At 42.9% G+C, this 26927-nt stretch overlaps 2 protein-coding genes across 4 annotated transcripts in view; one reads left to right on the top strand and one right to left on the bottom strand.

Annotated features, from left to right (window-relative positions):
* tmem167a (transmembrane protein 167A) overlaps nucleotides 1-1125 on the bottom strand; it is an 8459-nt gene extending 7334 nt beyond the window's left edge. The window contains exons 1-2 of one of the 2 annotated variants that reach the window (XM_014128194.2): nucleotides 923-1125; nucleotides 232-341 (exon numbers count right to left, since the gene is read on the bottom strand). In XM_014128194.2, the coding sequence (XP_013983669.1) occupies nucleotides 232-341; nucleotides 923-925 (113 nt within the window). In that variant the 5' untranslated portion in view covers nucleotides 926-1125. 2 annotated transcript variants of the gene reach the window in all.
* On the top strand, nucleotides 873-26927 carry xrcc4 (X-ray repair complementing defective repair in Chinese hamster cells 4). Of its 2 annotated transcripts, XM_045689901.1 has the most exons (9): nucleotides 1010-1149; nucleotides 1966-2064; nucleotides 2493-2641; nucleotides 2761-2948; nucleotides 10032-10198; nucleotides 10858-10989; nucleotides 11930-12060; nucleotides 16237-16381; nucleotides 26512-26927. In XM_045689901.1, exons 2-9 carry the CDS (start codon nucleotides 2042-2044, stop codon nucleotides 26615-26617), a joined length of 1041 nt encoding a protein of 346 aa, XP_045545857.1. In that variant the 5' UTR covers nucleotides 1010-1149; nucleotides 1966-2041; the 3' UTR covers nucleotides 26618-26927. The 2 variants fall into 2 exon arrangements, with proteins under 2 accessions (XP_013983771.1, XP_045545857.1); XM_014128296.2 differs by lacking the exon at nucleotides 1966-2064 and having other exon boundaries at nucleotides 873-1149.

The following is a 26927-nucleotide window of genomic DNA, read 5'->3' as shown; positions in this document are numbered from 1 at the left end:
AAGCCTGAGCTGCAGTGTGAAGCAAACTGAAGCTTTAGAACAGCCTGAGTAGATCTAGCTTCCTTCGCAGTATACCCCTCTGGGCTGTGGAAGGGTAGCTACCAACTAGGACATTAACTTAGCGGGATAATACTGTCAGTCTTATTCTTCTCTGGCAGGCTAGGGGCCAGCTATGGTTCTGAGGTATGACCTAGAGCTTTAGTTCAGTGCAATTACACTGTCGGTACGTACCCAGTCTTGTTCTTGTCCAGGAGACTAGGGGCCATGGCTCTAAGGTAGGCACAGGTACAGATGAGCAGTAGGATCACTGTTAACAGGCTCTGGAAGTTAAATATGGCAGACTGGAGAGGGAATGAGAGGTTATTACTGGTTCAACATCCATCGTCACTCTAGGATGCATCTATGACTCCACATAACCAGGGTAGCTAAATCATACTCTGTAACTTAATTCCTTTTGCAAAGTCATCAAATACCTTTCAATCACAGCTAAATACAAAAAGGCTACTTCAGGACTGTTAGTTGAAGGTTTTTTAGGTTGTCAACACAAGTTTCCAGGTTTATTATGTTAAACATTAGGCTCTCGCTCTCTTTCAGTTGGACATGTTCCTGACTGAATGAGGGAAATCTCGTTTTATAACTGTAAAAGACAACAGAATGCACTATTCTGGATGGATGAAGCTAACTATGCTGGCTCCTACTAGCCATCTACAGTAGCTTGCAATAGAGACGTCTTGTAAAACAGGGATAACGTTACCACTTCCATATTAGACACAAAACATGTATTTATTTGGAGGGTGACGTTAGTTAATCTAGTTCTTCTTCGATAAGGTTTAATAGCGATTGACATCCAATGCATGTTACATCACCGCCACCAAGTTATTTAATCAAATGTTATATTTAAGAATTTAATTAAACAACTTACCATGTCGGAGCTAGGTATGCTAGCTAACTAGCTGCTACGGTGCCACCTCACACTTCCGTAGCGTCGTAGACAGATGACGTACGGAACCAGGAAGAGACGAACTGAAACCGCAGCGTCTTGCGATTTAAACTAGATTTAACACCGGTTGTAGGTTTAAATATCAGAGGTCGACCATCGGCTATTTAAAGACACAACCAACTATCTAACGAAGGCTGGTGCAGTTTGAGGTAGGTGGGACACTGGCGTACTTGATACATGTTCAAATGGCCACACGTGTGCTGTGCTACATTGCTCGAGCTTTGTTTACTAACAAGTCTGATGCATGTAAACACAAAACTCTAACAATCAACTTTACTGACTTTATTGGCCCCATTGGGAAATGTTGCAGTGTCATGTACACGTTTAAAGTGGCGTTTAAATACAAAACAAATTGACAATACAACTTTCATAACAGTTACATACCAATAAAAAGAGCCTGCTGGCGTTACTGGGTCGAAAGGAACATTAGCCCGAGCTATTTAGGAGGGATATCACACCTGGCACAAATTATTGTCTAGTTCTGTTTTGGCCAATGAAGTAGGTTACGATGACAATCTCATGTTAGTGGAGCTTTCATGCATTCTGCTCGCACTATGTAACATGGCCCAGTCCCAAATCAACCCTTAGACCCCACTCTCTACCCTTACCCCACCCCAGACACTTACTGTAGGCTACATGCTGGTGCCAATTGCCTGTCTGTCAAAAAAAATAGAACCTAATAGGGAAGAGAATTCCCAAAGCCAAGATCGGTGCATCTACATTCTCTATCTCTACTTTAATGGTGATGTTTAAGTGACTGAATCCAGAAGTAAGAAGATAGGAATTGAGGAAATTCTGAGACCGAAGTTTCAGCACAGGTGTTAACAGGAAAGGGGAGTGACAGAAATATGTGCCATTACTGGCTGGCTGGTGTGTAGGTACAGGTGTTACTAGGGATTAATGAATGACTGTCGAACAGGGTGTCAGATGGGTGGGTTAAACTCCATGGTTCTCCTTATTTACAGTGCTGCACATCTGAACTCGCATCACGGTCACTGAGCTCTAATGTGTGCAACTTGGTGTTACTGACTGTCACTGTGGATGAGTATAATGACTGGTCCAAGGTGAGGCAGAGCGTTTTACTGTTTGGCTGGTATCTAACGCAGCCTGTGCTGCCTGCCTGTCAAGAGAATGATGAAATCATGTCCATGAGCTAATTAGCAGGACTGCACTGTCATTTTCACATCCACCCACTGGCGGCAGGTAGCCTAGCGGTTAAGAGCATTGGGCCATTAACCGAAAGGTCACTGGTTCAAATCTCAAGCTGACTAGGTGAATTAAAAGATATATGTCGATGTGCCCTTGAGCAAGGCACTTGACCCTAATTGCTCCTGTATGTCGCTCTGGATAAGAGTGTCTGCTAAATGTAAAGGTAAACAATGATCACAGGTGTCACAAATATCCCAACTTTGTTTCATTTCCAATACTTTGTTTAGATACAAACAGAATTATAGACGGAATGACCTCACGTGCCTGTGCTGTTTTTCTGCAGGTGTGAGATGCATGTGACTGTGCGTGAGGTCCGTATCTCCTCGGATTCAGAGACTTCCTACTTCCTGCGAGTGGAGTGGAGGGGTCGGGACTTAGGCTCTGGCTTCCTGTTACTGCTCACTGATGGACAGAACGCATGGAGAGGAGAGGGTAAACACACACACCTGACAAACACGCACGCACAAACATGGCCACACACCTGTCTAAACACTCACCTGAATCTTCCTTCCTTTCCGTCACTCAATTCCTCACTCCCTCCCTGTCTGTAGTATCAGAGGATGCGGTGAGGGAGGAGGCTGAGGAGTTGGAGATGCAGACAGATCGTTACATCCAGGACCTCCAGCAGGCCCTGACTGGGACTGTAGCCTCTACTGACTACAGCTTCACCTTGACCTATAACCCCGGCCCAATGGCCAACATGACCCTGGCCTACGAGAAGGTGCAGAGGGACATCTCGGTGAGTGGCGTGACGAATCATAACAGGGTGTGTTTTTTTGGCCCCAACAAGTTTAACCTGTTGAGGACAGACGTTCCGCTCGCGGAACCCCGTTCCGCCTGCGGAACCCCTAGCCAACAGCCAATGGCATTGCATGGCGCGAAATACAAAACCAACTAAAATACCACAATTCAATTTTCTCAAACAATCAACTATTTTACACCATTTTAAAGATAAGACTCTCGTTAATCTAACCACATTGTCCGATTTCAAAAAGGCTTTACAGCGAAAGCAAAACATTAGATTATGTTAGGAGAGTACATAGACACAAATAATCACACAGCCATTTTCCAAGCAAGCATATATGTCACATAAACCCAAACCACAGCTAAATGCAGCACGAACCTTTGATGATCTTCATCAGATGACACTCCTAGGACATTATGTTATACAATACATGCATGTTTTGTTCAATCAAGTTAATATTTATATCAAAAACCAGCTTTTTACATTAGCATGTGATGTTCAGAACTAGCATACCCACCGAAAACTTCCGGTGAATTTACTAAATTACTCATGATAAACGTTGACAAAATATATAACAATAATTTTAAGAATTATAGATACAGAACTCCTTTATGCAATCGCTATGTCCGATTTTAAAATAGCTTTTCGGCGAAAGCACATTTAGCAATATTCTGAGTACATAGCTCGGGCATCACGGCTAGATATTTTGACATCCGCCAACTTCAGGATCACCTAAACTCAGAATTACTATTAGAAAAATTGGATTACCTTTGCTGTTCTTCGTCAGAATGCACTCCCAGGACTTCTACTTCAACAACAAATGTTGTTTTGGTTCCAAATAATCCATAGTTATATCCAAATACCTCCGTTTTGTTCGTGCGTTCAGGTCACTATCCGAAGGGTAACGCGCGAGCGCATTTCGTGACCAAAAAATTCAAAATATTCCATTACCGTACTTAGAAGCATGTCAAACGCTGTTTAAAATCAATTTTTATGCTATTTTTCTCGTAAAATAGCGATAATATTCCAACCGGGCAACGTTGTATTCATTCAAAGGCTGAAAGAAAAAAAATGGAGAAGTCTCATGAACGCGCATCTCCAGTCTCATTGTCGCCAGGCTGACCACTTACAAACTCTGCTGCTGTACTTTGCCCATAGACAGCAGACACCCCATTCCACTTTCTGGCGGCTTTAGAGAGCCAATGGAAGCCTTAGAAAGTGTCATGTTACAGCACAGATGCTGTAATGTTGATAGAGATGCAACAGAAGGACAACAAATTGTCAGACAGGGCACTTACTGTATGGAATCTTCTGAGGTTTTGGCCTGCCATATGAGTTCTGTTTTACTCACAGACACCATTCAAACAGTTTTAGAAACCTTAGAGTGTTTTCTATCCAAATCTACTAATTATATGCATATTTTAGTTTCTGGGCAGGAGTAGTAACCAGATTAAATCGGGTACGTTTTTTATCTGGCCGTGAAAATACTGCCCCCTATCCCAAAGAAGTTAACTACTATCCTGAACCTTAACCTTTACCATAGCCCTTAACGCTATCAAATGTTTTACTTGTAGTATTTATTTGAGCAAGTTAACCATCCATCATGTGATATCTGATCTGTGTACAGTGTCGCATGCACTTTGAGGTTCATGTGATGTCGTCACTAGAATTAACACTGATGATGTTTGTATATGATCTCATCCTAAGAGTTCTTCCTGGAAGTGAGAGGGAACTGTGTCTCCCATAACCTCATGTCGTATCTTGTATCATATCTCATGTCCCCATTTCCTCTCAGGACCCTCTAACTTCCACTAATTGAGCTAATGAACCCAGGAAGACATTAATGTAGTGAAGCGCCGCTGTAGGAGGTTATCATGCCGTAGAAGTGTTGTTTTTATTGTTAGTAACTGTAGTCTTCCCTTCCCATAGCTGTTATAGGCAAGTGGTATTAGAGCCCTCATATAGGATTGGTGTCATATGTAAAAACAAACAAAATGGAGGCCAGTGGTGTGATGAAGTACAGGTAGTTATTATTATTCCAACAGTGGGATATTCATCTCTCAGCTTCACAGTTTATTAAAACACACAAGTCAGTCAGGCAGTCATATCAACAGCAGGGTTGTATTGGATCGTTCAGGAGTGTGTTGTTGTTGACCAGTGATGACGTCATACTAAGATATTGTCTTCTTCCGACTCCCTGCTTTGACAGGAAAATTGTACTGTAGAATACTATCACTATTAGAGGTCGACCGATTAATCGGAATGGCCGATTAATTGGGGCCGATTTCAAGTTTTCAAAACAATCGGTAATCGGTATTTTTGGCCACCGATTAGCCGATTTTAGTATTTTTTATTTTATTTAAAAAGAAAATTGTACATATTTTTTTATAATAATATTTTTATTGTATTTGTTTATATTTTTTTAAATTTTTTAATTTTTATTTTTTTTACACCTTTATTTAACTAGGCAAGTCAGATTAAGAACACATTCTTATTTTCAATGACGGCCTAGGAACGGGGGTTAACTGCCTTGTTCAGGGGGGATTCGGGGATTCGTTTTTGCAACCTTCCGGTTACTAGTCCAACGCTCTAACCACCTGCCTTACATTGCACTCCACGAGGAGCCTGCATGACAGGCTGACTACCTGTTACGCGAGGGCAGCAAGAAGCCAAGGTAAGTTGCTAGCTAGCATTAAACTTAACTTATAAAAAACTATCAATCTTAACATAATCACTAGTTAACTACACATGGTTGATGATATTACTAGTTTATCTAACGTGTCCTGCGTTGCATATAATCGATGTGGTGCTTGTTAATTTATCATTGAATCATAGCCTACTTCGCCAAACGGGTGTTGATTTAACAAGCGCATTTGCGAAAAAAGGACTGTCGTTGCACCAATGTACCTAACCATAAACATCAATGCCTTTCTGTAAAATCAATAAACAAGTATATATTTTTAAACCTGCTAACATGAAATTGTGTCACATCTCTAGCGTTCATTGCACGCAGAGTCAGGGTATATGCAAGAGTTTGGGCCGCCTGGCTCGTTGTGAACTAATTTGCCAGAATTTTACGTAATTATGACATAACATTGGAGGTTGGGCAATGTAACAGGAATATTTAGACTTAGGGATGCCACCCGTTAGATAAAATACGGAACGGTTCCGTATTTCACTGACAGGAAAAATGTTTTGTTTTCGAGATGATAGTTTCCGGATTCGACCATATTAATGACCTACGGCTTGTATTTCTGTGTGTTATTATGTTATAATTAAGTCTATGATTTGATAGAGCAGTCTGACTGAGCGATGGTAGGCAGCAGCAGGCTCGTAAGCATTCATTCAAAACAGCACTTTCATGCGTTTTGCCAGCAGCCCTTCGCAATGCATTGCGCTGTTTATGACTTCAAGCCTATCAACTCCCAAGATGAGGCTAGTGTAACCGATGTGAAATGGCTAGCTAGTTAGCCGGGTGCGCGCTAATAGTATTTCAAACGTCACTCGCTCTGAGACTTGGAGTGGTTGTTCCCCTTGCTCTGCATGGGTAACGCTCCTTCGAGGGTGGCTGTTGTCGATGTGTTCCTGGTTCAAGCCCAGGTAGGAGCGAGGAGAGGGACGGAAGCTGTACTGTTACACTGGCAATACTAAAGTGCCTATAAGAACATCCAATAGTCAAAGGTATATGAAATACAAATTGTATAGAGAGAAATAGTCCTATAATTCCTATAATAACTACAACCTAAAACTTCTTACCTGGGAATATTGAAGACTCATGTTAAAAGGAACCACCAGCTTTCATATGTTCTGAGCAAGGAAATTAAACGTTAGCTTTTTTACATGGCACATATTGCACTTTTACTTTCTTCTCCAACACTTTGTTTTTGCATTATTTAAACCAAATTGAACATGTTTCATAATTTATTTGAGGCTAAATTGATTTTATTGATGTATTATATTAAGTTAAAATAAGTCTTCATTCAGTATTGTTGTAATTGTCATTATTACAAATAAATTAACTTTAAAAAATCGGCCGATTAATCGGTATTGGGGGTTTTTGGTCCTCCAATAATCGGTATCGGTATCGGCGTTGAAAAATCATAATCATAAAATCTAATCACTATGGAGGTAAAACACACACATAGCCAACTTAGTGACAGTCGGTGTGCTCAGAGGTCAAACACACACACACATATACACTTTGTGCTTTGTTGCCATAGTAATAGGGTAATGACAGAATGGAAATCCTAGTGCATGTGTTTCAGTAGAAAAGGGAAATGAATAGGATTGACTGCTTCAGAAACGAGAGTTTTGGACCAGGACGTTTACAGAAGTTTCTGTGATGCATCATCCCAGATGAAAAAGTCCCAACTGTTTTCTGTTGCTCAACAGTTTATAAAAATATGAATTCATTCATCATAGAGATATGACTCATTATCAAATGATCCGAGTCTAATGGCTGGTCTTGCAACAGCAGTGTGTGTGTTTGTGTGTGTGTGTGCGCATGTGTGCGTGCCTGTTGTGTAATTTCTGCAGAGAGTGAGCGTTTATTGACACCAGCTGTAAGAAAAGGGAGAACCTTACAATACCCTTGTAGAACCATATAGAACCCTGTAAAACAGTCCCGGATAAGGAGAATTAGGAACATCGGGGTGGTTGTTGTTTGGTAGATGTAAAGATGGGAATGTGATCCTCCTCTTTTTACTGCACGTCACTGGCCCATAGCAACAGCCCCAGGAAGGCTCCCACATCGCTTCGAGGGTATTATCACCATTACCATACCAGCAGTGATCAGTGTAACCTCAAACAGCAACATGTATTTGACAATAAACAGTCATATTATGGCCCATGGGGCAGCCATTTTCCACTAGTCAGTGGGTTTCCTCAGATCAATGATATTGTGCAACTATACATTTGATTTTCATTTGGGAGAACCATTCAAGCATTTTTATGGAATGTGAATAACTGAATGTTGTTGACTTCTCATCCTTTCCGTTTTCCTCTGTCGTCTCTTCTTTATCCTCTTTCATGGTGTTGATTTTATGCAGTCTGTCTCTGAGATCTTGTTGAGAGTAGCTTTGTGTGAGGATGTGGAATCACAGGTCTAAACTACCCCCTGAACCCACTGATCATTCCCTCTGAGACCTGCTTTGAAAACCAACTCCAGAACCAGCATGTGGATCCATTTCACAAGGCCGCAGGGCCAGACGGATTACCATGACGTGTACTCCGAGCATGCGCTGACCAGCTGGCAAGTGTCTTCACTGACATTTTCAACCTGTCCCTGACCGAGTCTGTAATACCAACATGTTTCAAGCAGACCACCATAGTCTCTGTGCCCAAGAACACTTAGGTAACCTGCCTAAATGACTACCGACCCGTAGCACTCACATCTGTAGCCATGAAGTGCTTTGAAAGGCTGGTCATGGCTCACATCAACACCATTATCCCAGAAACCCTAGAGCCACTCCAATTCACATACCGCCCCAACAGATCCACAGGTGATGCAATCTCTATTGCACTCCACACTGCCCTTTACCACCTGAACATCTGTGGATCTGTTGAGAATGACTACAGGAAAAGGAGGACGGAGCACGCCCCCATTCTCATCGACAGGGCTGTAGTGGAGCAGGTTTAGAGCTTCAAGTTCCTTGGTGTCCACTTCACCAACAAACTAACATGGTCCAAGCACACCAAGACAGTTGTGAAGAGGGCACAACAATACCTATTCCCCCTCAGGAGACTGAAAAGATTTGGCATGGGTCCTCAGATCCTCAAAAGGTTCTACAGCTGCACCATCGAGAGCATCCTGACTGGTTGCATCACTGCCTGGTATGGCAACTGCTCGGCCTCCGACCGCAAGGCACTACAGAGGTTAGTGCGTACGGCCCAGTATGTCACTGGGGCCAAGCTTCCCGCCATCCAGGACCTCTATACCAGGCGGTGTCAGAGGAAGGCCCTAAAAATTGTCAAAGACTCTACCACCCTAGTCATAGACTGTTCTCTCTGCTACCGCACGGCAAGCGGTACCGGAGCGCCAAGTCAAGGTCCAAAAGGCTTCTTAACAGCTTCTACCCCCAAGCCATAAGACTCCTGAACAGCTAATCAAAGAGCTACCAAGACCCCTCTTTTCCGCTGCTGCTACTCTCTGTTTATAATCTATGCATAGTTACTTTAACTCTACCTACATGTACATATTACTTCAACTAACCGGTGCCCCCGCACATTGACGCTGTACCGGTACCCCCTGTATATAGCCTCGCTTGTTATTTTACTGCTGCTGTTTAATTATGTGTTACTTTTATTTTCTATTTAAATAAACACTTATTTGAAGACATTGTTGGTTAAGGGCTTGTAAGTAGGCATTTCACTCTAAGGTCTACACCTGTTGTATTCACCGCATGTGACAAATGAAATTTGATTTGATTTACACCAGGACTGTGTCTGAATATGTGTGTGTGTGTTTGTGTGTGTGGCTGGTCTATGTGTGTTTAAATGTGTGGAGGTTAATGGTTTTCATCACCAGTAGATGGACCAGTGTAAAGAGAGTCCCTGTAATGACAACCTGGGGCACAAACCAAGGTTCACGACAACACCATTATCTGCTGGCCAGTGAGCTCACCACCAGTACACTACCACTTAATCCCTCACAGCAGAAGCAGCAGCGGTTGTGGTTACTTTAGGAGCCACCCAGACACCACAGGGATGTAGTAGCGACAGTCTCTACCCGAATATGTTCTTATTCTCTTCAGTAGTTAGTCACTGAGTCTGAGTTAGAGAGAGAGAGGCCAATACAGAGAGATTATGAAATGGTAGTTTTTCTACAACATCTAATGGAAGCTCTGCTCGAGTCAACATTCCAGAGCCAACTTGGTCCGTCATAATACCAGCCAATAGTTTTTGGGGCCAAATCATTATTGACCAATCGTTTTACTGCCCATGTCTTTACCGGCCAATCAAGTAACTGTCCGTCTCGTTAAGGTGGGCACGAGTATATGTGTATGTTACGGGTGCATATATTAACTCTCTCCCTTCCTCAAACCCACCCCTGTCTCTCCCATCCCTCTCCCCTTCCAGTTCTGCCTGGGCTCTGTGTTGCTGGGTAAGATTCCAGAGCCAGTGGAGGAGGTTAGAGCGTTACTCATTCACGGTCTAGAACGTGGAACCGCACTGCAGAACCACAACCACTTACTAAAGGAGGAGAACCACAGACTCAAACAGGAGCTACAACACATCAATGCAGAGTAAGACCACACACCCACAAGGAGAGCTCACTTCCCTCTTCTCTAAGAGTCATTACCCAATCCCCAAAACTCTCTACAGGGTAGGACCGCCACTGTATGTTACGTTGTCTAGGAACTGATTTTATGAGTGTGTGTGGCTGCTGAGGATGGAAAATAGCTCTGAAAGTGGGCCTTAATGACGCACAGACCTGAGAGCTCAACACAGAGGTCAAGATCAAACACACACACACAAAGGATGAGGGAAACCCTCGCAAGTGAGTGTTGAGGGCAGTTCCCATCACCTAGGTTGAGCCCATGTGTTTCTGATCATCTCACTGTTGTAGTTTCTCTGATTCTTCTGAAATAGAATATAGCGGTGTTGGGTTGCAGAGGGGGAGGAAAAATGTGGCGAGGTTCCCTGGCAGCCAACACCAGACGCAACAAATCTTAACCCTGACTGGATTCAGAGGGAAAGAGTGGCTGTTGGCTGCATCAGGGCTGGAGAACTCGATTATGTCCCCTTAGGTTATGTTATGACATAAATGTCCTATAAATGGCACAGTCACATTTCTATCCATACCAAGCCAGGGATTGTTGCATTTTCTTCCATCCCCTTGTAACTCACTCTAACCCTGCTCTCTATAAGCTGTAACACGACCTGTGTGCGTGCGTGTGTGTAGGTTGCAGCTGTTTGTCAGTGGGAAGGAGACACTCGAGTCAGAGCTGTACTCTCGCTTCACCCTGGTGCTGAATGAGAAGAAGGCCAAGATACGCAGTCTACAGAAGAACCTCACACACCTGCAGGAGACCAGGTACATAGTACACACACGTCCCCCATCTATGACCTAAGCTAACGTTACCCCACGGGAGGGGGGGTCTGACTGTGAGGAACCCCTCAAGGTCACAGGATATCACTCATAATTTTTCCACCCCCCTCTGTAATAAAGGGATATGACCAAGAGGGTTTGATTTATCAAGGTAGCTTCCTTTTGATATATTAATCTATGTGATAACCCCTTCTGATGGTTTGGTGTTGGTGATTTGGCCATCTGGTGGAACATGCCAGTATGTAAGTGATGAAAGGTGTTATTTAGGTGATGAGAAAATATACAACCTATCAGTACCACATTTAATCCCATACTGTTCAATATAAACTGATTACCAGGCAAATATACAGGTAGCTGCCGACATAAAGTGTCTTAATAGGGCGTTGGGCCACCACAACAGTTTCAGTGCGCCTTGGCATAGGTTCTGCAAGTGTCTGGAACTCTATTGGAGGGATGTGACACCATTCTTCCATGAGAAATTGTATAATTTTGGTGTTTTGTCAATGGTGGTGGGAAACACTAACTCGGGCGCCGCTCTAGAATATTCCACAAGTGTTAAATTGGGTTGAGATCCGGTGACCGGGACGGCCATGGCATATGCTTTACATTGTTTTCATGCTCATCAAACCATTGTGACCACTCGTGCCCTGTGGAGGGGGGCATAACCATGGTAGCCAGAATAATGTCCAAAACAATGGCATTTTTATGCATACATGAACATTAGCATAATGGGGTATTAATTGCTTAATTAACTCAGGAACCACGCCTGTGTGGATGCACCCGCTTTCAATATACTCTGTATCCCTCATTTAGTTGTGTTTCCATTATTTTGCCAGTTACCTGTACTCACAGTATACACAACCTTACCAAGTTGTGATCTTTAACACCTGCATGTGCGTCTGTATATCTCTCGTCTCTCTAACAGGGAAGAGGGAGAGAGCAGCAGTCCAGGGAAGGGAACGAAAAAGACGACAGGACAGACCAGAGAGGAGGATGAATATGAAGCGAGCACTGATGAAGAGCAGTTACAGCCTGCCTCTATAGAACCCACCCAGGGTAGGGTATAACCCCCTCCACACACACACACACACACACACTTACTTGCAGTTATATGGAGCAGCTGAGTGGGTTTTATCTGTAGGTAATGGATGGAAGGGAAAACACTGAGAAAGATCTGAAGGAGATGGAGTGTGTGTGAATGAGTTGGGGTCGACCCCTCAGGTGCCCCCTCAAGTTAACCCAAAGGAAATTCTACAAATATTAACTTGTGTAAAGAAGAAACAAACGTTCAAGTGTCCTAAAAGCTTGTTAAAAGTAAACTTGTCACTGGCAGTGTGTTTGCTTAGTGGTCTTGTAGTGATGACATCAGAGCATGTGTGATCTCCCTCCTGGAGAGAGTGTTTAGAGCAGATTTACAGTCAGTCAGTCAGATGTTACTCTGAGTTACATTAGAGCTGTGTGTGTGTGTGTGTGTGTGTGTGTGTGTGTGTGTGTGTGTGTGTGTGTGTGTGTGTGTGTGTGTGTGTGTGTGTGTGTGTGTGTGTGTGTGTGTGTGTGTGAGCGATAGTTGTGTGTGGTCCCCCTGATTGTAGTCTCTAAGCACTGTCTCAGAGGAGGTGGCCCTGAGGGAAGAGCTGGAGGGTGAAAGGGGTGGTTGACTAGGAATGATAATAGACCTCACTACACTGCCATCATGGAGCTCAGAAGATTTCCCCCCCCCCTTTTTTTGTGTCCAGTGTATGAAAGCATTTATCATGTACAGTCTCACCATTAACCCTAACCCTATAAATGTGAACTTAACCTACTGCAGTTTTGTCTATCCAAATTCAAAATGTGAGATGAAGCTCCCAAACAATTATGATAGCCCCCTCAAGTACCATCATGGAGCTCAGAAGACACCCCCCCCCACCGTTTTTTGTCCAGTCCAGTGTATGATAGTGTTTATCCTGTACAGACTCATCATTAACCCTAAATTATAAACTGGGTGGTTTGAGCCCTGAATGCTGATTGTCTGACAGCCGTGGTATATCAGACCGTATACCACTGGTATGACTCTGGTATACCCTACATTAACCCACTACACTCTGTCTATGTCTAAAATTTGACCTTATGACCTTACCTTATGGTTAAGCTGTTTATTATCTATGCATAGTCAATTTACCCCACCTACATGCAGTGGTGGAAAAAGTACTCAATTTTCATACCTGAGTAAAAGTGAAGATACCTTAATAGAAAATGACTCAAGTGAAAAGTCACCCAGTAAAATACTACTTGAGTAAAAGTCTAAAAGTATTTGGTTTTAAATATACTTATTGAGTATCAAAAGTAAGTGGAATTGCTAAAATATACTTCAGTATCAAAAGTAAAAGTATAAATCATTTCTACTTCCTTATATTAACCAGATGGCACCATTTTTTTTTTTATTTTTTTCTTTTATTTACTGATAGCCAGGGGCACACTCCAACACTCATCATTTACAAACGAAGCATGTGTGTTTAGTGAGTCGGCCAGATCAGAGTCAGTAGGGATGACCAGGGATGTTCTCTTGATAAGTATGGGAATTGGACCATTTTCCTGTCAATACCTAAAAGAGTACTTTTGGGTGTCAGGGAAAATGTATGGAGTAGAAAGTACATTATTTTCTTTAGGAATATAGTGAAGTAAAAGTTGCCAAAAATATAAATAATAAAGTATAGATACTTTACACCACTGCCTACATGTACATATTACCTCAATTACCTCAACTACCCTGTACCCCCGCACATTGACTTGTTACCGGTACCCCCTGAATATAGCCTCGTTATTTTTATTGTTAAACTTATTTTTTTTTAAACTTTAGTTTACTTAGTGAATATTTTCTGAACTACATTGTTGGTTAAGGGCTTGTAAGTAAGCATTTTACGGTAAGGTCTACAGTACACCTGTTGTATTTGGTGCATGTGACAAATCAAATTTGATTTGATTTGAAGTGTGTGCTCACAAGGAAAAACCAGTGGTAGTCCGAGAATCATGGCACGACGGGCAGTCATGGTATAGCTGTGTGGTGAGTTTGCACTCGTGCCTGTGTGTGTACGGAATCTGTCCGATTCTGTCTATATGACTGGTGTTATTCTTGCCCAGCCAGGCACCAGCAATGACATCAGTGAGTGATGATTGCGTAACCCTCTGTGAGTGAGAAGTGTAGCGGGCCTCTCTGACCTGCCGTCTGGAACACCGCTAACCACACCTCTACTTCTACTGCTGGAGCACCTACCGGGGTCAGGCACCACTTCTAGAGTAGACTGGGTTGGTATAGTGGGAAGGGGGCCCTTTGGGGTGGTGGGTATAGGGCCCCAAGCCCCCCTGTTTCTCCCAGCTGTGTGTTGTGGTAAATAAGGGTTATTGTTGGGCTGAATGGTTGGTATAAATGGGCCATTCTGGCTCAGACCAAGTTTTATTTACTTTACTTATATGGGAGGTGGGTAAGATCCCGAGAAGTCTCTTTGTCTCTCCCAGCTGTGCGATGTGATTGAGATGGTGGATTAGGATTATAGCAGGGGTATTTGGTAGGTAGGTACTGGTTGTGTCCCTCTAACAGCTGTATTTGATAACTGATGGGGAAACAGACACAGGTTCCTGTGTTGCTTTGGTTGCCATGACAATGAGTCCATTTATTAGTGTGTTGCCAGGAAGGGCAGAGAAAATGGGGAAGGGGCAAAGTGGTTATGTTTTCAGTAATGAGATTGAGATAAACTGTGTGTGTGTTATAACACACTTGACAAGTTTATTATTTTTCTTCTAGTCTGGTTTTGTCTTGGCTAGCCCCATACCAAGCTGTATGGCTTGTAGCCTATATGTCGTGTGTGTGTGTGTGTGTGTGTGTGTGTGTGTGTGTGTGTGTGTGTGTGTGTGTGTGTGTGTGTGTGTGTGTGTGTGTGTGTGTGTGTGTGTGTGTGTGTGTGTGTGTGTGTGTGTGTGTGTGTGTGTGTGTGTGTGTGTGTGTGTGTTTGTGTGTAGCTGTGGGTCGTTAACTGTGTGTGACTCTGGTTTATAATGACCCAGGTGTCACATTATGGCTACAGGCACCATGGATTGACCTCCCATTTACCCAATGTCTCACCCACTCCAGTTGTTAGCTTTTTATTGTATGTTGCCTGCCTGCCGAATGTGATGAATGAGGCTATTCAGTTTAACACAGTGTTTTTACAGACTGCCAGCCTGAGTGACCAGAGACTCATGTTACTGTTGAACACTGAAAAGAACTCTATTAGTCTATGAGTAATCATTCTAAAGCAGGAATATGACCTCCCCTGTACTTGGCTAAATGGACTAATAAGCAAGCAGCCGTTTTGATGCTAGTGATGCTGATGGATTTCTTCTTCTCCTACCCCCCCCCATCCATGTGTCTATTTCCCCCTCTCCTCCTCTCTCCACTTGTCTACTTTGGGCACGTTTCCCTATTCTCTCCTCAGTCAAACGTGCTGATCTGTGGAAGGAAGGGGTCACCTGTGGAAGGGAGGGAGGGAGAAGCACACAAACTCCCTTCCTGAACAGACCAGATGTTGGTGGCTGCAGAACCAAACTCTGCTTGTGTTCACTGTGTGTTTAAGAAGTTGAGAAACATGTAGCGAGCAATGTAGTAGGGTTTTTTTAAACATCTTACATAGTAGAGTCAAACATTCTGTTGTAGACGTCTGGAAGTCATTTCAGTTTACGACCCAGTCTTACAATTGGACTCCGTATTGACTCTGTGTGACTCAGTAGCTCAAAGGTTACATTTATATACTGTGCGTTCAGAAAGTATTCATACCCCTTGACTTATTCCACATTTTGTTGTGTTACAGCCTAAATTCAAAATGGATTTAAATATATATTTTCACACAATACCCCATAATGACAAAGTGAAAACATGATTTTAGAAATGTTTGCAAATGTATTGAAAAGGAAATACAGAAATACCTCATTTATGTAAGTATTCACATTTTGAGACATCTGTATCAGCTTTGCACATCTGGATTTTGTGATTTTTCTCCCATTGTTCCTTGCAGATTTTCTCAAGCTCTGTTAATTTAGATGGGGAGCGGCGGTGAACAGCAATCTTCAAGTCTTTCCACAGATTTTCAATGGGATTCAAGTCTGGACTGTCACATTATTGTTCTGAAGCCATTCCAGTGTTGCTTTGTGCTGTTTACTTTCTGAAGGCATTGTATTTTGACGTGTGTGTGTGCGTGTGTGTGTGTGTTCTCTCCTCAGGGACGTCGCGTAGCCGCAGCCCATTGGACAACAGTCTGAATGACATCACAGACGTGGCGCCCTCCCGTAAACGGCGCTTCCGCCACCTGCAACCTCCTGACACCGTTGCTAAGAGACCGACCTTGGAGCCAGCGCAGAAACCGAGGTACGGATACAACACACACACACACAAATAGTAGCAAGGGTGGCTGAGAAACACATAGGGCTATGACGTGACGATGAGTTTCCCAACATGGTCTCCTGGGTAGATCTGTGTGGTAGATCTGTTCTGAATCCCAAGTGCTGGTTTCTGTCTGCCAAACACCCCCCACGCTGGGCTTTGGTCTTTCTCTGTATTTTTCTTCTCTGAAATGGGAATGTCACTTTGTTCTGCCCCCCCACCTCTCTCTGTTTCTTGCTCTCTCTTTCTCCCTCTCTCTCCCTGTCTCCCTTTCACTCTCTCTTCCTCCCCACCTCCCTCTCCCTACTTTTCTCTCTCTTTCTTCCTCGGTCTCTCTCTCTCACCCCAGCCACTCTCTCGGCATCTGAGACTTTGTCATAGATATGTAAAAGGCACTTGCTTTTCCACTTATATTCTGTCTCTGTCTGTGTTCATGAATGGGAAAATAACTGCATGTTATGTAGCTTTACACACCTAGCAGCAGGCGAGCTCTCAAACAAGACTGGATCACAACATAGGGAACTACCGTAGCTTTGAAAACCAAACTGTTTTAGCCAAATTCCGAATGTGATTGTGTGATTTACATGGCAGCTGTTGTAAACTGGGTCCACTCTGGCCACCTCACAATAGTGACAACATGTCTGTTAACGCATGGCACCCATCTCTCAGTGCATGCGTGTGTATGTGTGCTTGCGTGCGCACTTGCGCGTATGTGCGACTGCGTGTATAAACCTGCTCTTGTCCAGGAGTCACACATGACAGGAAGGAAAAACATTTCATCACCAGGCCAACAGCGGACCGGCCAGAGAGGGTTGGAATACCTGGGCTTTTAAATTCCCTTAAATAATCCCTATAAATAAAATACAATATAATACAGACTGTAGCTTAGCGTAGTTAAACATGGTGTATAATGCAACATTAGATGAATCCACAATGCTACTGGTTGTCTTTCGCTATTAACTCATCACTGTTGGTCAGCGGGAAGAAGGAGAGGAGACGACATGAGTGGAGAGGAGGAGATGGGGACAAAGAGAGGATCATGAGGTTAGTTCGTAAGGATCTATTCATCATTCTGTCACCACACACTTAACTGTGTGACATCGTTCCCGGTGTCATGGATCTGCTTGTGGCTGCCATGCGGTGACAGACGATGAGGACATAATGCCACTACCTCCTAGTCCTGAAGAGAGGAGAAGAAAAAGAGGAAACAAGAGGAGAGGAGATTAAAAAGAACAGTGTATTTGTTGACCCATAGGCTCTCCATGTTCTAGTTGAGGCTGCTCGGACGTCCCTGAACTTACCCCATCAGCTGGCCTCACATTTCCCACCCCTGCAGTGTGCTAGTGGACAACCCCGTACCACGGCTGGCCACCCTACGGCTCTATCACATATACGCTGCAGCTCACTTTTGGTGTTAAAATGCCACTGCTCTCCTGCAGGCTCAAACTGTTGGCTGACTGACTGGAGTTAAGTCACTCATGGACCCACCAGAGAGAGTTGGAAGAGAGCTTTTAAAAGCACAAGAAGTACCTTAGGAAGGAAAAAAACGATGAATAAAAAGACCATTCAATCTACAGACAGTAGCTTGGCATAGTTAAACAAACATGGTGGATGATGCAACGTTAGATGAATACACAATGCTACTGGTTGTCTGTCGGCTATTAACACATCACTGTTGGTTTCAAGGGGGGAGGAAAGGAGGAGATGTGAGGAGGAGACAGGAAAGGAAATGAGAGGAAAACAGGAGGCAGGAGAGGAAAGCAGGAGACAGGAGAGCAGGAGAAGGGGACAAGGATCCCCTACTCATCATTCTGTCACCACACACTTAGCTGTGTGATATTGCTTCATGGTGTCATGGATCTGCTTGTTGCTGCCATGCAGTGACAGGCGATAAAGACATAATAACACTACCTCCTAGTCCCGAAGTGAGGAAAGGAGTGAGGAGAGGAAAAGAGAGGAAACGGGTTGTTCCACCTCAAAAAGCAGAAGAGGATTTCGACATCCACCATCTGACTGTTCTGAAATCATTTCTGTTAGAAACAGATAAGATCAGCATTCCCGCAACATTATTTGGTTGAAATATACACTAGCGTTCAAAAGTTTGGGGTCACTAAGAAATGTCCTTCTTTTTGAAAGAAAAGCTCATCAAATTGATCCGAAATACAGTGTAGACATTGTTAATGTTGTAGCTGGAAACGGCAGATTTTTTTAAATGGAATATCTACATAGGCGTACAGAGGCCCATTATCAGCAACCATCACTCCTGTGTTCCAATGGCACGTTGTGTTAGCTAATCCAAGTTTATCATTTTAAAAGGCTAATTGATCATTAGAAAACCCTTTTGCAATTATGTTAGCACAGCTGAAAACTGTTGTTCTGATTAAAGAAGCAATAAAACTGGCCTTTAGACTAGTTGAGTATCTGGAGCATCAGCATTTGTGGTTTTGATTAAGGCTCAAAATGGGCAGAAACAAAGAACTTTCTTCTGGAACTTGTCAGTCTATTCTTGTTCTGAGAAATGAAGGCTATTCCATGCGAGAAATTCCCAAGAAACGAAAGATTTCGTACAACGCTGTGTACTACTCCCTTCACAGAACAGCGCAAACTGGCTCTAACCAGAATAGAAAGAGTGGGAGGCCCCGGTGCACAACTGAGCAAGAGGACAAGTACATTAGTGTCTAGTTTGAGAAACAGATGCCTCACAAGTCCTCAACGGGCAACTTCATTAAATAGTACCTGCAAAAAACACCAATCTCAACGTCAACAGCGAAGAGGTGACTCCGGGATGCTGGCCTTCTAGGCAGAGTTCCTCTGTCCAGTGTCTGTGTTGTTTTGCCCATCTTAATCTTTTTCTTTTTATTGGCCAGTCTGAGATATGGCTTTTTCTTTGCGACTCTGCCTAGAAGGCCAGCATCCCAGAGTCGCCTCTTCACTGTTGACGTTGAGACTGGTGTTTTGCGGGTACTATTTATTGAAGCTGCCCGCAAACCTCCGGTGAATTTACTAAATTACTCACGATAAACGTTCACAAAAAAACATAACAATTATTTTAAGAATTATACATACAGAACTCCTTTGTGCAATCGAGGTGTCCGATTTTAAAATAGCTTTTCGGTGAAAGTACATTTTGCAATATTCTGAGTAGATAGCCCAGCCATCACGGCTAGCTATTTAGACACCCACCAAGTTTAGCCCTGACCAAACTCCGATTTACTATTAGAAAAGTTTGATTACCTTTGGTGTTCTTCGTCAGAATGCACTCCCAGGACTGCTACTTCAATAACAAATGTTGGTTTGGTTCAAAATAATCCATTGTTATATCCAAATAGTGGCGTTTTGTTCATGCGTTCAAGACACTATCCGAAGTGTAAATAAGGGTCACGAGCATGGCGCATTTCGTGACAAAAGATTTCTAAATCATTACCGTACTTCGAAGCATGTCAACCGCTGTTTAAAATCAATTTTTATGCCATTTTTCTCGTAAAAAAGCGATAATATTCCGACCGGGAATCTGCGTTTAGGTAAAAAGACGAAAGAAAATAAAGCATGGGGTCGACTCGGGCACGAGCCTGAGTCTCACAGTACTGTGACCAGCCACTACCCAAACGCGCTACTTTTTTTCAGCCAGAGCCTGCTTTTTGCCGCCTTCTGAGAGCCCATGGGAGCCGTAGGAAGTGTCACGTAACAGCAGAGATCCCCTGTATTGGATAGAGATAATCAAGAAGGGCAAGAAATTGTCAGACAGGGCACTTCCTGCATGGAATCTTCTCAGGTTTTGGCCTGCCAAATGAGTTCTGTTATACTCACAGACACCATTCAAACAGTTTTAGAAACTTTGGAGTGTTTTCTATCCAAAGCTAATAATTATATGCATATTCTAGTTTATGGGCAGGAGTAATAATCAGATTAAATCGGGTACGTTTTTTATCCGGCTGTGAAAATACTGCCCCCTAGCCATAACAGGTTAACAATGTCTACACTTTATTTCTGATCAATTTGATGTTATTTTAATGGACAAAAAATGTCCTTTTCTTTCAAAAACAAGGACATTTCGAAATGAGCCCAAACTTTTGAACGGTAGTGTAATTTGATCTCTGAGCAATTATGCTAATTGATTGCACTGAAATGAGCCATTTTTTATTTATAGGGTTAGGGTTATAGTACCTGATGTTTGTTTTGTACCATACTTTTTTCTAATAGTAACCAGGGTTTCCGTCCAACCTTCTTATGTGAGTAAAGTTTCTTTGTATAATCTCACTCTTTTGTCCATAACAATAATCTCATCATGTATGCTATATGTGTGCTCTAAGCAACAGAGCACATGCCAATGCCAGAGTTTGCACACGCTATATATTTTTGTGAGAAAACCATCAGTAGAGTTTAAAAAAATGCGACGGAAACCCATTTAACTTGTATTTTTTTTATTTGGTACATGAGAGTTTAACCGTACAAAGTATTTTATGTACACTGTCATCACTCACAGCCTTTTTAACTGCAACAAGTAAATGTGATGGGTAACACATCTCTGGTGGGAAGATTCACGTTTTTATGCAGATTTGAGAATATTCACATGAAAATCTGTAGCCAATTGGATGAAAACCTAGCTATTGAGTTAGACATGAGGAATCCAAAGAAATTGTCAAAACGTTTACATTTGAAACAGTGGCCAGCTAAACAAAACCAAAGCATGGGTTGCTGTCATACCTTGTCCATAGCCTGCTTACAGGGTAAGAAAACCAGTATTTACTTTTGTAATTTGGGTGAACTATCCCATTAACAATGATCACCAAATAGCAGGAACAGCACCATCTAGTGGTCAACCTGGTAATATCAGGATGCAGGATGGGATATAAACCCAACAGCTTAAATTACAAATGTCTGTGAACAGGGGGAAAAACACATGGGTGTCATGGCTTGCTGAAATGTTATGGAACGAACCGGAGAGGACAAGAGAGGCAAAAGAGAGGAGATTCAACAGAACGAAACGGTATATTTGTTGGCCCATAGTCTCTCCATGTTGTAGCTGCCCACTCGGCCGTTCCTGAACTTACCCAACCAGCTGACCTCACACTTTCCACTCCTGCAGTGTGCTTGAGGACAACCTGTGGAAAACACCACAGCTGGCCACCCTCCGGCCCTATCACATCTACACTGCAGCTCACTTTATTAGTGTTAAAATGCCACTGCTCTCCTGCAGGCTCTCTGGCTTTATGGTACTGCTAATTGTGTTTTAGACTAAAACGTGCACACACACACACACACACACACACACACACACACACACACACACACACACACACACACACACACACACACACAACAGGTAGCTTCAGGTGGCACACACACACACAAATCAAATCAGTGCATTGGTCACGTGCGCTCGGTAAAGTGAAATGCTTACTTGCAAACTCTTCTCTACTATGCAGTACAATGTCAATCAAGAATCACACCAGCTAGCTTTAGGCGTTCCAGCTGGTCATGGGAAGATTAGTACTGTACTAAACGTCAGCTGCAGGAGAACTAACTCTTGACACAATAAGACCTGAAGCCATGTTTTAACTGCTGCTCTTTGTTCTGAAAGCTGTTGTTTATTTCTCAGCGTTCTTGTTGGATGTTGATATGAAAGCACAGGGTGGTCTCAATATCAGATCATATGTCTGTTGATTTTAATGAAGTATTGTGAAGACATTGGAAATTAAGAGAAGATTCTGGGTAAAGCTAAGGAGATCAGGCACAGACTGACAGTCCAGTAGGGGCTCTGATTTGAGAAAGTCTTATACTGGGCAAAAATATAAATGCAATATGAGCAAAAATAGATCACAGAAATGTTCCATACGCACAAAAAGTGTATTTCTCTCAAATGTTTTGCACAAATTGGTTTATATCCCTGTTAGTGAGCATTTCTCCTTTGCCAAGATAACCCATCCACCTGACAGGTGTTGCATATCAAGAATCTGATTTAACATTATAATTATTACACAGGCGCACCTTGTGCTGGGGACAATAAAAGGCCACTCTAAAATGTGCAGTTTTGTCCCACAACACAATGCCACAGATGTCTCAAGTTTTGAGGGATCATGCAATTGGCATGCTGACTGCTGGAATGTCCACCAGAGCTGTTGCCAGAGAATTGAATGTTAATAAGCTACGGACAGCGTCGTTTTAGAGAATTTGTCAGTATGTCCAACCGGCCTCGCAACCGCAGACCACGTGTAACCACGCCAGCCCAGGACCACCACATTCAGCTTCTTCACCTGCGGGATGGTCTGAGACGAGTGTGGGTGAGCAGTTTGCTGAGGTCAACATTGTGGAAAAAGTGCACCATGGTGTCGGTGGCGTTATGGTATGGGCAGGAATAAGCTACGGACAACGAAACACAATTGCGTTTTATCGATGGCAATTGGAATGCACAGAGATACCGTGACGAGATCCTGAGGTCCATTGCCGTGCCATTCAGCCGCCGTCATCACCTCATGTTTCAGCATGGTAATGCACGGCCCCACGTCGCAAGAATCTGTACACAATTCCTGGAAGCTGAAAATGTCCCAGTTCTTCCATGGCCTGCGTACTCACCAGACATGTCACCTATTGAGCATGTTTGGGGTGCTCTGGATCGACGTGTACGACAGTGTTTTCCAGTTCTCACCAATATCCAGCAACTTCGCACAGCTATTTTAAGAGGAGAGGGACAACATTCCACAGGCCACAGTCAACAGCCTGATCAACTCTATGGGAAGGAGATGTGTCGCGCTGCATGAGTCAAATGGTGTCCACCACATACTGACTGGTTTTCTTATCCACGCCCCAACCTTTTTTTAAGGTATCTGTGGCCAACAGATGCATATCTGTATTCCCAGTTGTGTCATTTCTTGGTGTAAAAGATGTTATACTCAGTGGGACTTGAGTTGTAGAGAATGTGGATCTGTCCGTTTACTGTTCTGCTGTGCATCGGCTGATTTTTCCCATGACAAACTAACCCTCTCTGGTCTAGATTATACTGCAGTTCCCAAACACACACATACACACACACACAAACGCGTACAAGCCCTGTAAACCATCAGCACCGATAATCACTACAAGACAAGGTATTGACACAGCGGTGTGTGTGTGTGTGTGTGTGTGTGTGTGTGTGTGTGTGTGTGTGTGTGTGTGTGTGTGTGTGTGTGTGTGTGTGTGTGTGTGTGTGTGTGTGTGTGTGTGTGTGTGTGTGTGTGTGTGTGTGTGTGTGTGTGGCTGCATGGTGCTGGTTTGCGTGGGTTTGTAAACAATACTTGGCACAAACTATTAAAGACTGACGCACACACACACTAACCTTCTCCATCTGAGGTTCAGAGACAGGAATCTGTGTTTACATCAGTCAGCTCTACCTTCTGTTTCATAGAGAAACATTAACCTTGGGGATGGGGGTAAGGTTACTGCTATGTCACAGGACCGTGTGTGTGTGTGTGTGTGTGTGTGTGTGTGTGTTTCCATGGGTGTAACTGTTTTCTCATATTGGTGATAATGATTGAAAACAAGTTGGATGGCTTTTCTCTCTGCATACACACACACACACACAGGTGGCCTGTCAGTCAGAGGCTAAAAGTCAGAGGTGAGCCTTTGTTAATGAGATTATTTACTAGGAGCAATTGGGTAAGGTCAAATGGAGCTCCTCAAAGTGAATACACCTCTAGGAAAGAGAACTCACCAGCCACCTACTTTATTCTTTCTCTCCCTCTCCATTTCTCAACTTTCTCTCTCCCTCTGTTTTACCGGAGAATTTGGGACTTCAGTTTTCCGTCAGCGTAGTGAAGCGCCGACTACACTGTAGCCATGGTTATATTTCGCTCCATCCTTCTGCACTTTCTGTAGGGAAGAAATCAAGACGGCTGATTTCATCTACACACACACACACACACACACACACACACACACACACACACACACACACACACAATTATGACAGTGCCAGTTCTGTCTGCATTGTTAGCCCTCATTAATATTGCGGCTGTGTTTAATGAGTGGACAGCTGGAGGGTGGAAGGACATGAGTTAATTGTGTTAGAGGCCCTTTTTCTACTTAGCCAATTTGCGCTAGGGCAAATTGCTAACTAGCGTTAGTGCAATGACTGGAAGTCTATGCTTATCTGCTAGCAGATTCCCATAGACATCCAGCGTGGTAGCGGATTCCCATAGACTTCCAGTCATTGCGCTAACGCTAGTTAGCATTGGCTCGTGAAACTACCTCTAACTTCATACTGGACACAGAGACATAAAAATGGTACGCACAAGTTCATCTGAATCTGGGGAAGTAGATGTATCCCTTTAATGTGTTACAAGTGTCTGCTGTCAGTTCGGCATATGACTAATAGCTCTGTTAAAGTGGTGTGTATCAAACCTGTTTACTCATTAGCAGTTACTGTAGTGTGTTACAGTGAAGTGACTCAGCTCAAAGATGCGCGAGCGCACACACAGCACTGCAAACCTGCTCCCAACTACTGACAAACTGTTTCCACAAAGGAGAGAGCTCGGAGTGTGTAAATGGTTTACAGGTGTTTGAACATTCGGGATAAGAATGGTAAGGGGTTTTGTGTGCGGGTGTGGTGAGGTGTGCGCCTGACTGCATGCGCTCTATAATGGAATCAATATCTCCCTGTGTGTGTTGCAAAACTACTGATAATTTACCAAAGTTACTGGAACTTTTGGTAGTAACAGGCAATCTATGGTAACTATGGTAATTTATACTTAACTTTAGAAAAACGTATTAATATACAGTATAAATGTTTTATCTGTCCATATTGTCCGAGTTTCTAGTAGAAAGACCATATGGTTCAAGAGAAAACAGCCAAATTATTGATAAATGTATCTAATCAACAATGGATTATTTTTATTTAACTCTGCAACTCTTCCAACTATAGATTATTTTCACAGCTGCCACCAGTTTGACACTGAAACATACAATTAAAACATATTGACATAGTAAAATAAAGTGTGTAAAAAGAAATATATAAAGGATATTTCATGTTGAAAACCTCATATTAAACACCAATGTTATTCACTAAGTTGGTTTATATTTAGCATCATGTTTTACAGCTTTGCCAATCTATTTTTTATTTTAATATTGTCTACTATGATTATTTTATATATTTTAAGTGTGATACGGCCAGAGATAATTAGACAGCTGTAATAATCTGAAATTCTCCAAAAGGCCACAAAATTACTTAAAAGTTACCAAAATGCTTAAAGTTTACTGGTAAACTTTTGAAAAAGTTAACAGTAATATACCCTCACTTTGCAACCCTACTTCCAGGGTTGATATGAGGAGTGTTTGAGAATGAAAAAATTCTAAAAACCTGTTTTTGCTTTGTCATTATGGGGTATTGTGTGTAGATTGATGAGGGGGGAAAAACTATTATATCCATTTTAGAGTAAGGTTGTAATGTAACAATGTGGAAAAAGTTAATGGGTCTGAATACTTTCCGAATGCTCTGTACGTCTATGGTTGGTTGGGGCTGTCAATTTGCCTGTCGCAAATTTCAAAATACGCACGAAAAACATACAGTTTGGAAAGCAAGTGCTGTCATTACTAAATGTGTATTGTTATAGACATTAAAAATAATGATACACACAAAAACATTTGATTAAATATCTTTGCGAGAAGGAGGGTATCTGATTTCATTGGTCCTCAACCCGCAGCTCAGACACTTCATTCGGGATAAATGGAGTTAGCGACCCCCCGGAGAAGGTAAGTTCTGAAGAATTCGTTCTAACTGGCTAAAAAGTGAGCCACTTTCAGTGAGTGAGGCTAAAAAGTGAGCAACTCGGTTATCCCGAGTTGAACTCAGACTTGACCAAAGTTACCTCGCTAACTCCTCAAACCTGATTCGTAGTATAGGGCTCTTCTCTCCTCTGTCTGTGTGGTGTGTGTGCGCTTGTGTGTCGAAAAGTGCAGACAGCCCTAGGTTTGAATGTCGGGTATGCATTCAATATGGTTTTCCATACAGGTAGACAGCCATTGGTTAGAAAAGAAAGCCCTGCACATGCCCGACGCAATACATTTAGTAATCAGTACAGTCAGCAACAGTCATTGCTTTCCTGCTTAGATTAGACTGACATTTTTGTGTGTTTTATTGGCAGGAGGGACCCCCTGCCATCATCCAGAGCAGCAGCCAATAAGGACCAGGCTCCCCAGCATTCTACTGATGCCATTCCTGATGCTGAGGACCTGTTTGAGGACATCTGAGTTCTAACCACTCCTCAATCAAATTCTTTCCATCCCCCACCGCTTTCATCTCTCTCTCCCTCCATTACTTTCGTCTGTCACTCTATCAGCTGGTCCCAACTCTCTTAGAACCCCTTCCCCTAATTAACCCCTTCGATGTTTGGAAATCTGAAAGATCAGGATAGGTATAAACAGTATTGTGTTGGAGCTTCCATCCTATTCCTTCCACCTTACAGATCCAAATGTAAAAGTGTATTATTAATATCATGAATTTGGTATCCTATTGGTAATGGTAACTCATTTTAAAATTACAAAGATCCAATCAACTATG

Source organism: Salmo salar, chromosome ssa11, assembly GCF_905237065.1.
Source record: "Salmo salar chromosome ssa11, Ssal_v3.1, whole genome shotgun sequence".
Taxonomy (NCBI): Eukaryota; Metazoa; Chordata; class Actinopteri; order Salmoniformes; family Salmonidae; genus Salmo; species Salmo salar.
The sequence above is the reverse complement of the archived record's forward strand: the minus strand, read 5'-3'. Positions and strand labels throughout refer to the sequence as shown.

Coding starts and splice junctions, on each gene's coding strand:
- xrcc4 (XM_045689901.1), top strand. CDS start 2,042: ATGAGTATAATGACTGGTCCAAG. Junction 10,199..10,857: donor CTACAACACATCAATGCAGA/GTAAGACCACAC, acceptor GCGTGTGTGTAG/GTTGCAGCTGTTTGTCAGTG. Junction 16,382..26,511: donor GAGCCAGCGCAGAAACCGAG/GTACGGATACAA, acceptor TTTTATTGGCAG/GAGGGACCCCCTGCCATCAT.